The sequence below is a fragment of the Macaca nemestrina genome, chromosome 2, assembly GCF_043159975.1.
Source record: "Macaca nemestrina isolate mMacNem1 chromosome 2, mMacNem.hap1, whole genome shotgun sequence".
In the NCBI taxonomy this organism is placed as follows: domain Eukaryota; kingdom Metazoa; phylum Chordata; class Mammalia; order Primates; family Cercopithecidae; genus Macaca; species Macaca nemestrina.
Genome location: NC_092126.1, coordinates 190260990 through 190273260, shown reverse-complemented (window position 1 = coordinate 190273260; position 12271 = coordinate 190260990). Strand labels below are relative to the sequence as shown.

The following is a 12271-nucleotide window of genomic DNA, read 5'->3' as shown; positions in this document are numbered from 1 at the left end:
AAACAGATCCTAAATGACTTTTACATGCTCTGCTATAAAATTTGCATTTTATCCTGAAAGTTACGGAGAGTCAAAATTTTCCTATGCAAACATTTTATGCATAGGAATGACATGGTCAAATTCATGGTTTAGAAGGAATATCCTAAAAGATAAAATATGTGAAAAGCATATAAATAGAGACCCAATTAAGAATTTCTAATTATAATCCAGAAGATAAATGAAGACTTAAACTAGGATATTTAAGAGTGTTTGGTGATTAATTGGAAGCAGAATGATTAGGAGGTGGAGAGGAGAAGATTATTTTATATTTGTAGTCTAGATTCTTGCCCCTCAAAATGTTGTGGTCTGAAATCAGCATAATCAGCACTGCCTGTGTGTTCATATGTGTTCATAAGAAACATGCAGTCTCATGTCCCACTCCGGATTGACTGAATCAGAAACTGCTTTTCCAGAGATTCCTGAGTGGTTTTTGTGAACATTAAAGTTTGAGAAACATTGGTCTGGGTCAAGAGTCAGTAAACGTTTTTCTGTAATAGGCCAGATAATAAATATTTTAGGCTTTGTGCACATCATTCTCTATTGCTGCTACTCAACTTGCCCATTCTAGCATAACATTGGTCATAGACAATGTACAAATTAATGATTGATTGTGGCTATGTTCCAGTAAAACTTTATTTATAAACAGCAAAGTTTGAATTTCCTAAATTTAGAATTTTCACATGTCATGAAATCTCATTATTTTGACTTTTTACAACTGTTAAATGAAATGTAAAACCATTCTAAGCTCACAAGCTGTACAAAAACAGGGGACAGGCAAGATTTGGCTCCTGGGCCTTTTTGCCAACCATTTATCTAGGTGAATAAATGGGCTCAGGAGCCATTTCTAAAGGTAGGAAATAGAGGGACGGTTTGTTGATGGTATGTGTTGAGGTCCGTGTATCATATCACTTTTCAAACGAATATAGATATTGGAGGTAAAACAAGCTTATTTAGAAAGCTTTTTATAATTTTATGCTGAGAATTCTTCCTCTCTTCTCTAAGATCCTCCCATAACTTCTGGTTCATTCAATGAGATTTTTGCCATTGAGGGCAGAGAAACCCAGTACAGCAGATTTTGGACAGGAGACATTTAAATAATGTTTGATTGATGTCATTGAAACAAAGTATTTAATCTTATTAATCAGGTAGAAATTTCAAGCAAAATTATGGGACATGTCTATTTTTTTAAACACTAAGTGAAGAATAGTTTCAACATGGTATCAGACATTAAGCCATACTTCAGGTAAAAATAGAACACAAATTAATTAATTAGTCAATCAACTGTTCCACGTAGATGTTGGTCATGACTATAAAACCTGTGCTTATTTTTTATCTTCAACCTCACAGCTTTCTCCATCTCTGGTGAAAGCAGCCAAGTGGTCATGATCGCCATTTCAGCGGCAGTAGCAATTATTCTCCTCACTGTTGTCATCTATGTTTTGATTGGGAGGTGAGTTCACAGTCTGTTTTACTATTCACTTTCATTGTTGCTTTGTTTGCTGCCATTGGTTGCTGTTAAAATGTGAAGAGTGTGCTCAATAAAATATTTTAACAAGTAAGAATGTCTCCACTTGTAGTTTAGGTCCTCTCTTTCTTCTCCTTTTCTTTGTTTCTCCATCCTTAGTTTCGATTTTCTGCTCTACATTAAATTCCTGTCCCCACTCTTTAACACACACCCCTCCTCTTCTCTCTTCTGACCCTACTCCTAATTTTTACTTTCTTTCTCTAATTATCTCCTCACTCTTCAAATAACCCCAGATTTCCTTGACACTTTCTCACCCAGAACAGGGCTAACACTGCACAGCACTAATCATTACCCATGGAGACTTTACCCTTCATTCCTTCTAACAGAAGTTGTTAAAAAATACTATAAACACATTCTAAGGCCATTATAAAAACTGAACTGGAGTGTCTGCACAGTGGGAAGCAACTCTATGTGTCTCCTCATTAGGCAGCTTTCCAGGGTCCCCAGAGAGAGAGACTTTCTTCAGAGGATTTAGAAAATATGAAGTTATTAAACTTTCACTAAAGCATTTAATTGTTTGAGGAAAATGCTTTATTTTTATGATTTGCACATTCTGAGCATAGATAACTATTTTAAGTATATTCTTCTTATGTGTTCACTTTCCTTGATTTACCTCCAGGTTCTGTGGCTATAACAAGTCAAAACATGGGGCAGATGAAAAAAGACTTCACTTTGGCAATGGGCATTGTAAGTTTCTAAACTTGGCTTTTTTTTTCGCTTCACTATTTGAGTTCTAGCATTTATTGATTCACAATTGGTTAACTTCCTCCTGACAAAGAGACTTCAAAAGTAGTTTTATGGAAAAACTGAGTACATTAAATTTATTTTAGAAAAAGAGGGAAATTCACGGGTCTACATTAAGTAATTTTTATATGTGTACATTTCAACATACTTACGCTAAAAATAAAGGGTAATCTGTGGTTTACATTCAAATAACGCACATGATAGGTAGTAGAAACTGTAGTCTGCTCTGCATGGCTGAAATGCAAAGCGTGTCTTCAGTTTCCTTATTACTAGTCCTTTGCTAAACTCTAAATAGGAGACTTTTCTCTTTCCTAACTGCCAAGTAAATATAAACAACCTCTGTTTATTTGAAGTGCCTTATTCCATTTTATCAACCAACCTAGAAAGAGCCTTTAAAATAAACTGTTTATTTTTCAGTTACATGATATCCAACTAGTAGTAAAGCCAGAACTTTCTCTCCACATTTTAATCTACCCTTTTAATTTTTTTAAAATAGCCATTTAAGAAACAAAGTGTTTACAACTAACGAAAAGACTTTTTTTGTGTGTGTGGTGAAACGAATCATTCCAGGTGCTTTGTCTTCCAAACTATGGTTCGGCTTAGTGTGGCAATTACTAATCAGTGGCTTAAATAGCATGTTCTCATGGAAATTAGTACAAAGACTATACTCATGCTTATGTGCTCTAAAATAATCTCAATATAACTAATGTAGTCTTGTAAGCATTACTTTCTTTAGCATTCACTATTGCCTTCTAAAATTATTTGCCAATTAACATGATACTTTGTATCAGTCATTGGATTATCATCTAAAAAAATAGCTTTAGTTATAACTCAAGTAAAATACTTGACTACCTGTTGCTAACCTGCAGGAAGCATACAGTAGCTTGAAGAAAATGCCTTTCAAAATATAAATTGATATGAGATGAAAGCAATATAGGAGTTTGCAGAAGCATTGTTTTGTTCATCCAATTGCAGAGTCTATAAAATAATTCACACAAAACAGCCAAAGTACTACATTCCTAAAATCAACACACATTGGTCCAGGTTAATTAGGTGACCAACTCAAAAGTCTAAAAAGAATGCCTGAACAAGTTACAGGATACTTGTCTTTCTTTTTCTCAATGGGCCCACAAAACACTTGTGTTACGATTTTTATGCATAAATTAGAGCAGTGGCATTCTTGTGGATTAAGTCACCGTTAATTTGACTTGAACAGTTGTTGTAAATATCATCTTTAGAGCAAGACCGTGTTGATTTGATTTTTTTATGGGAATTCTACATCTTACGAATTTTGAGCTTTGGTAAATTTCTGTGTGCCAATTATTAAACAGGTTCCTCTATCATCCCAGTCCATTTTGCTATTGATTTTATGGTGGACTTTGTTGATACTTTAATTTTTTTCAAACACACAATATCCTTATGACAAACAAAAAAGAAATGCATTTCATCCTGGCTGCAAAGGCATAAAGTAACTTACGTGCATGTCATAAAGTTTCTGCCTCTTAATACTACAGCTGGTTTATTTCAGACCATTTATTTGGTATTACTTTAAAAAGCTCAGCTATGAACTGTTCCCTCCAGCCTTGTTACAAATCCTATAATATTGCTTCAAAAGGAAAGAAATGTGTTTCACCTCCTAAGATCCTGTCCCCTTGCCCTTTCTGGCTGGGCCTTTTTACTTCTTTGCTATCCTTAGGGCAACTCATGCTGGTAAAATGGAAATGTAAATTGTGTTTGCACAGAACGAGCTGTAAAGTAGTGCAGCTTAACACGTGTGCGTGTGTTTATTATCTGGTTTTCATGACAGAGCCCAGTTACTCTGTGTGTTGCCCTTAATTATTGGTGTGAAGGGATTATGTGCCTTGCAGTCTGAATCACCTGATTCCTGGAATCTCTGGGGTCAGCAGTTAAAAATCAGCAGCCAGTGCTTCTACAGTGAACAGACCATTTTACTTGGGGGTGTATATGTTTATGTTTGTTATTTTTTTCCCCAAATGTCTTATGGATGGAAAAGAAATTCACCTTATTTTAATTAATAGCAATTAATAGGATTGATTTTATTTGGGAATGGTGGTTTAATTTTCAAATTATTTAGTAATAGTATTGCATATAGTTATTCATCACACATATATTCTCTACAAGCTGACTGGTACTGAAGGGTAAATCTAAATCACAACTTCAAGACTTATGTTTAAGGCCAAGGCTTATTTAAAATATGTGAGACATTGTTCCTAACAACTCATTTTATAATCTGTGTAAATTCTGATGCCAGGAAATCTCCCCCACATTAATTTTCTTAGCTTCAGCAAAGCAAAGCAGTTGTAATTATGTACAAAACAGTTCCATTTTACCTTATATTTAAAGTCTCATTTTATTTCCTTGAAAAGGATTGCTAGATTTCTTTACCTTACTGTTACTAAGCAAAGGCAAATAAAAACTGGAAGATCACACATTATAGGGTCGATCTGATGTGAGTTTTCATCCTTAAAATGTAACTAAATTGACTAAATGAAAAGACTCCAACAAGACTTTATTTGCTAACATATTTTAGTAATGGTTACTTACTTTTACAGTTTTTCTTACTCCACATCTAGAAAAGTATGATAGCTTTTCCTTAATCTTAAATAAGTTTCTTCTTTTAAAGGTAAAGGGTTTTAGTACTGATAACATTAGAAGTTATTTTAATGTAATAATAGAGCACAGTAGATTACTGTATTAAAGGGTGACTCTCCCATCTGTTTTTATAGGAAGGATTCATGCTTATATGGAAGAAGCATGCAAGCTGATCTGTGAGCTCAAAAGAAATGCACATTTTTAAGCTTAAATTCTACCATTAGGAAACCTCAATCATATTAATAATTGTAAATAAATGTTCTTAACAATGAAAACACTCATTAGGACAATGAGCTCTATCAATAAATTGAGCGAGAACTATGTAACAGTCTCTCATGCTAGGCATTTGAATAGCATAACTTTTTTTTTTTTTTTTTTTTTGTCTCGGAGCCCTAACTTGTCTTTTTGGTCAAGATATTCAAGATGAAAAACTCTAAAAGTGAAGTTCTCACTTCAAAAGTTACTCTACTCAGAGTTTGTCCAAAGCAAGGGACAGAACTTGAATTTCCCCATTTCTGTGGATATTGACTTCCTAGATAGTGGTGTCCTTTCAAATTATCCACACCCGGCCTCAAGCTGGATAGCGGCTGCTCTTTTGTTGTAGCTGTCTCAGCACCCGGCAGAAGTGGGAGTCGTGTTAGCTTTTCTTCTGTATTCTCTAGTTGCCCTCTCACCGCCATCCCTACATCTTAATATGCTGTGTCAAAGTCATCCAAATAATAGCTGAGGAAAATAGCGTTTTTACCTAACCTCTCTCTCAGCCACCATTTCTTTAATAACCAGTTTATTCTTGCACTTATGTTTCTTTACTCAAAACCTCTGTGAAAGCTTTACAGGAACATAAATGGTAATGCATTATAACTATGGATTTCATGAAGTTGTCTTGTAGTTCAATGAATTGATCATTTGTTAACACATACTGTGAAATCCTAGACTTGGCCTAATGTTCATTGTACTGAGGCCTCCCAGAAAAACTGCGGGCATCTGCAGTCTCCACAACTATTTAATACAAACTACAAAACTAACTCAAAGAAACGATTGGTTCACGCAGGGTGTTCAATTGCAAATTTGCCAATGAGATTCTCCCATTATGAAGTACTATTGTAAACAATAATATCTGATTTCATTTGTTATATTAGAAAAAAACTTCAATAATTTAATGTAATGAAGGAAAATATATTGCACTATTAAGTATCCATATTCTATGCTAAAACAATGCTGTTAATGTTACCAAAATTAAAAGCAAAATCAGTAGTATTAGCAGATATACCATAGAAGTTACATTGCAATTTCCTTTAATGTTAGAGCATATTTATATACTTTAGTAGATCTTAGAATCACTTTTTTAAAACTCAGGGTTTTTGTTTAGAGAAAGTTAGTTTATTGAAAATTGCAAATTGTTTCACTGTTATTTTTCTAAATTATAGGAATCTTATTAATATTAAATGAAATCTAAAATGATTATCCTGTATCAGTTGTCTGTAATACTTTAACTACAGGATATGAACATTTTTACCTTCAGAATAATTTAATGAATAAATATAATACAAAGGAGATTTTTATTTAATAAATTACATATATGACTAATGTTTGGGACTTAGCTCCTTAGCACCATTATTCAACCCATAGACAATATTTATTTTACCTCTAATTATGTTGTAAAGCTACACAATATGATTATATTTAACTGATACTATATTGGCGTGTATATATAATACATACATGTATACACCTACTAACAGCTTAAAGTAGATCTGTAATTACAGTGGGAGACTTTGATTGTGAATGTTAATATAAGCAGTATAGTGTCAGAAGGTATGCCATTATATATCCTTTAATTTATCTATACTTGCAGCCATTATCTCACTTTATAATTGTATTGAATTATTTTCCAATCCTGCATTGTAATAGATATCTGGTTATTATAACATTTGTGTAATCATAAATATGCAATAGCATAATGGTGTTCGCTCACTGTTGCTCCTGGTAGTAATGACTAGGTCTAATCAGTTCTGAATCATCTTTCTTCTTAAGATCCCCTTTTTTGAATACGCGTTTTCCTTCTGATGTTTTTGCAAAGAAAGCTCCTCATTGTGGTTCCTTTTTAGGATTCATCATAGAGAACATGTTTTCTTAAATTTTTCAGCACTTAGTCCAATGTCACTGCGAGTTTATGTTATACTATAGAATAAACTGAAGGTTGTGCACCTTATGGGGTGGTGATTTTTTTAACCAATAATGTCATAAAATTTGATGTATAATTGTTTTTATAAATCTACCTACAAATGCGCCTTTCTTTCTTTCCTCAAACAGTAAAACTTCCAGGTCTCAGGACTTACGTTGACCCACATACCTACGAAGACCCTACCCAAGCTGTTCATGAGTTTGCCAAGGAATTGGATGCCACCAACATATCCATTGATAAAGTTGTTGGAGCAGGTAACCACAATGACCCTACTGCCAACTTAGTACTGTACGTGAATCATGATTGCTCAGTCTCTGAAACCTAAGTATGTTCCTAAGGAAATGGGGATTTTCTGATTTCATGATCAAAGGCAAGTAATAAATAAGTGCAGTATTTAATGGAATGTAGTGAGTTCAAAGGTGCCAGACTTACCGGCTCACGGACCATGGCTGTTTTTGATTTATTAAATTTCTGATGTGACAGCAGCAACAACTGAGTCTTCTCATAGCTGTGCTGATCGGATGCCACAGAACCTATTGGGTTGAATAAGGATAACTGGATAAAAGTCTATTTCAATTTAGACAAGCCGGGTAATTTAAAGTTTTGATTTTCAATTTTAGAATCATTTTTGGAATTAAAAGAACAAACAACACAAAATAAAATCGTGACTCCTCTTACACAAATTTTACCACAACTATCTTGAGTGGATATTTTAAATGACATAAGTTGCTCCATTTTAATGCTTGCTTGACTTTGAGTGTCTTATTGTGTTAAAGCTTTTCTTTTATAAAGTTATCTCTTTGTGCTAATTACTAATTTGAACAATGATAAATTCGTTAACAATCACCTAGTAAGTGATTAATAACAGTTGCATATTTATAAGAACACTTTCACATATTTGTAAAATAACAGTATTTTATATATTTACACATAAACACATAATATGTGCAGTATGCGCAGGAATAAAACTACTATCCAAAAGTAAAAATGAACCATGCTCAACAATAAAAAAAACGACAATGCAGTTCTTTTATTTTTTAAAATTTTGTACCTAATCCTTCAATGTCACTCCCCAAAACAAACATAAACTAGTTATATTGGTACAGGAATTCTTTGCGTAACATCAGATCACATTTTCTGCAAGTACTGCATTTATATATTTGGGAGTGATGTGTCTTTACAAAAATGTACATGTAATGCTTTGTTTCTTTTTCTATACACCAAAGTAGTATTTAAAAATCAAGTAGTAGTATGGGAACAGGACAATCTTATTATTCATATTATGTAAATATAATGTTAATTTACTAGAGCTTCTCTCCTAATCGTCTTAATTTTATATCCTAAAATTTACATGTGCAGGTAATATTAAAATATGAAACGCGTGTTCATAGAAGGAAAATGGAGTAGTAACTTCTTTTTTACAATCTAAGACTTGAGAGTAAACATATTCGCTGTACGTCTGTGGTGATCCAGTGCCAAAACAGATATATATATTGTTTACTCTGTTTCATTTCTACAGTCCTGATTTGTGAACAGCTCCATGATGCGGAAGGGTTTAGTCTGGCTGATTTTAATGTTTCCCCACAAGAGTGCACTTTTCTCCAGCATGGAGTCTGTGGTAGCAAATGCAGCACGAGGACTTTGAACAATCAACTGGAGAATATGTTGAGAGGAGGAAAAGGTTACTTCTGCTAAGCCACTGTCCAGAAGCCAGGCAGAGATTATTATGATGTTGAAATTTAGGTACCTCTCCATTGATAAAATTTTTTTACATAGATATTGTTGACAGACTCAGATATCCAGAACGTAGTGATTTGGGACAAAGCACACCACTGAAAACAGCAGCTGATAAATGAGATAAGGGGAGGTTTATTTATACTGAATCACTTAATCCCTGATGCTCATTAAAGATTAGAGTAGAGCCTCCTTCCTATTTCTCTCTTCAAGTATATATGTAAATAATTAGATATATTCCCATGTTCAGAGTTTTGCAGCCAATATTCACATTTGCCACATTCTGAACAATAGAACTGTACTTATTTTATTTGCAAATAGGCATATCTTCAAGGTTAGTTGTGCTTTCTCTGAAATAATTCAATATAATATACACACCCAATTCTAAACTGCCTTGATGACCCTTCGGAGGGTTTGTCTTTACCAAGTTAGAAAATGAAATCATTATTCTTAAAAGCTACCAATTTGTTAATCATTTTGTTTTGTAAAATGTGAAATATGTACACAAATAAATTAAATAGTATAATAATAAATAAACCTGCATGTTACTCATTTCTACAATAGCTTTTATAACAATCAACAAATGGCAACCTTGTTTGATATATACATTTAACTACTTCCTACCTTCTTAATTTTAAAAAACAATTTGTTATTTATAAAAATTTAGTAATTATTCTAAATTGATTACTGACTAGCTTCCATTGTTAGAAAGGCAAACCTTTCAGCCCACTACATAACTTTCACAGTCAATTAAATTTACAGAAAGAATATATATATATATGTATATGTGTATATATATAGGCTAATTCTCTTAAATTTCTGTCAGAAATTTTACATAAATAAATTGATGTTACAGAAATTCTCTTGTATACATTGGACTATGGAAACAATTATACTCATATGATAAATGATAAAACTGAGACATGAATTAGCTTCCCACAGTAGTAAATTACTATTAGTGAGGAATTCATGACTGCAAATCCTAGTTTTACTCCTCAATCCAACCATTCTTTCAACGACTGAATACTAAAAATTTCTGAAGAAAGTAAATACTTATTAAGTCCTTAATTTATTCTGTGCATTCCCATGATATTTAATCTTATTATCCTTTTTAGATAGGTATTATTATCTCCATTTCAGCACATGAATAAACAAAAACTGATCATTTGAATAGATTTGTTTGCATCAAATGCAAAACCAAAATTTGAATCTTGTACTTTCCAACTTCAAAGCCCACAATGGACACTGGAGATCATGATAGTGTCTTCTTCATAGTATTTTTTTGAGGATTAAACAAGATAATTTATGTAGGGGACTTAGCTGACACAGAGGCATTATTCAATATATATTTTTATTATGCTTATTTTATTAAAACAGTAGAAGGAGGGTAGGCTTTAAGGCTAGTACTGGAGGGGGTAATTCTGCTTAAATAAATGTCGTGGGTTTTTTTTTCTTCTTCTTTAAATGAAATTAGCATAAGATATTTTATTTTGAGCAGCTTTTACATTGTGCATCTTAATCAGAATACAGTCCCCATTCTCATAAACATACCTATTTCAAAGAGCAGATAAAAATTGCTCTACTTACTCGATTTAAAAAACCAAGATCTAGTAGCCAAGCTTTTATCTAGAAATGACAAGATCTAAATTTTTTTTCATATGGGTGCAAAGTTAATTGAATAAGATAATATAAAACTTGGCCAGATGAAATGATTGCCAATTGCATTTGCCCAGTCTTTGTTAACTTTTACAATGCAGTTCTTTTATTTTTTATTTTTAACCTTTTTTCTGTTTTTAGCAGCTTTCTTGAGATATAATTTACCAACCATAAAGTTCACCTGTTTAAGTTTACAATTCAGTGATTTTCAGTATATTTTCAGAGTTGTATAACCATCGTTGCTCTCCCAATGCAGTTATGTTAAATTATTGGAAATATAATTGAATTAATATTAAGCATTTCTATGTCTTTTATAACTTATTGGTGGCTATTTCTAGTGTTTATCTGGTGAAATAATCACATTACTGTATTTGAGGATTTTAAAAAACTAACATCGCTGAAACACAATTTTCATGAATTTCGAAGGTAAATATATACATGGATATGTTTATGTGTCCAGGTGTTCCACTTACAACAGAGAACACTCTTAGTTGACTCATTTAAAATTTAACTCCTACCTTTCATATCCCTAGTATGCTCTCCTTTACAAATACTTCTCCAGTAAGACATGAGTCTTGTTATCACCATCATTACCATAACCATCTCTTACATTAACATAGAATTTGGCATTTTATAAAGCACTTTTGTATTCATTTGTCAGTTTGATTTAAACAGAAACTCTTAAAGAGTAGTTAGGCAATTTCTCCTTTAGGTGGGTCTGAACTCAGAGAGATAAATAGTGACCAACACTTAGATGTCACCTACTGTGTGTCTGGCACTGTTTCAAGTACTTAACATACGTTAGTTCCTTTAATCCCACAACAGCTTTATGAGGTAGATACAATTAGTATCCCCATAGAAATAAGAAAAGATAGGTACAAAGAGGTTAAGTTACTTAAAATCACACAGCTAATATGTGGCAGAGTCAGAATTAGACCCAAAGCAATTTGGCTGCAGGATCCATGCTCTTAACCACAGTTCTGTACTATCACTGCTGTAAACTGACAAGTGACATGCCACTTAGAATATGTGGTGATGACATCTACATTTAAAACATGCTCTATTATACCGTGTTGACTTATGATAATGGCAGAACTTTCTGGTTTTCCCGAGCTTAGTGTTTACCCAAAGTGAAACAAAGTGAATGGGAGCTCTCTGATAATATTCAGATAACCCTGTATAAGGAAAGAAACTCACTCTTATTTACAATCGTGAGAATAATTTTATCACTCCATAGCTTCTCTTTCTCCTAATATTCTCATATCTAAATGGCATATTCTTCCTTGGAATTAGCAAGATCAATGAGCTTTCTCGAGTTCTACTCCCTGATTCTTTCTGTATCCTAAGGAACACTATAGCTGTGGATATCATTATCTTCTCTACACTTCCTCCAAGGGAATAAACTAGTCCTGTCCTGTTTACCGTTATATCTATCTCTGTGTGTTTCATGCTGTATACAATACTGTTACTAGTATGAATATTTATTAAATAAATGCATGAATATCTGCTTTTGGATTTTAAGTGACTTTGCCAAATTAAAGCATAAGTCATTGCTTTGAAAACAGGGCAAGAATGGATTTCTGGGAATGAGTCAAGCCTGGGGAAGGTGAAAGCTTCCTGGGGAGCGAGACACCATTTGTAGTCATGTAGTTGGCAAATCAATAGGACAACCTGCTACTTTTGTGGGTCTAACCACTTGCTTGAAAACAAAAATAGAGAGGAATCATATCACTTCACTCTGACTGACACGTAGGGCATGAAGCTTGTAGAAAATT

At 33.2% G+C, this 12271-nt stretch overlaps 1 protein-coding gene across 4 annotated transcripts in view; it reads left to right on the top strand.

Annotated features, from left to right (window-relative positions):
- LOC105477414 (EPH receptor A3) overlaps positions 1 to 12271 on the top strand; it is a 357860-nt gene that overhangs the window by 287617 nt on the left and 57972 nt on the right. For all 4 annotated transcript variants that reach the window (XM_071092556.1, XM_071092557.1, XM_071092555.1 and 1 more), the window contains exons 8-10: positions 1387 to 1489; positions 2184 to 2251; positions 7235 to 7360. In XM_071092556.1, the coding sequence (XP_070948657.1) occupies positions 1387 to 1489; positions 2184 to 2251; positions 7235 to 7360 (297 nt within the window). The remainder of the gene's footprint in view (positions 1 to 1386; positions 1490 to 2183; positions 2252 to 7234; positions 7361 to 12271) is intronic.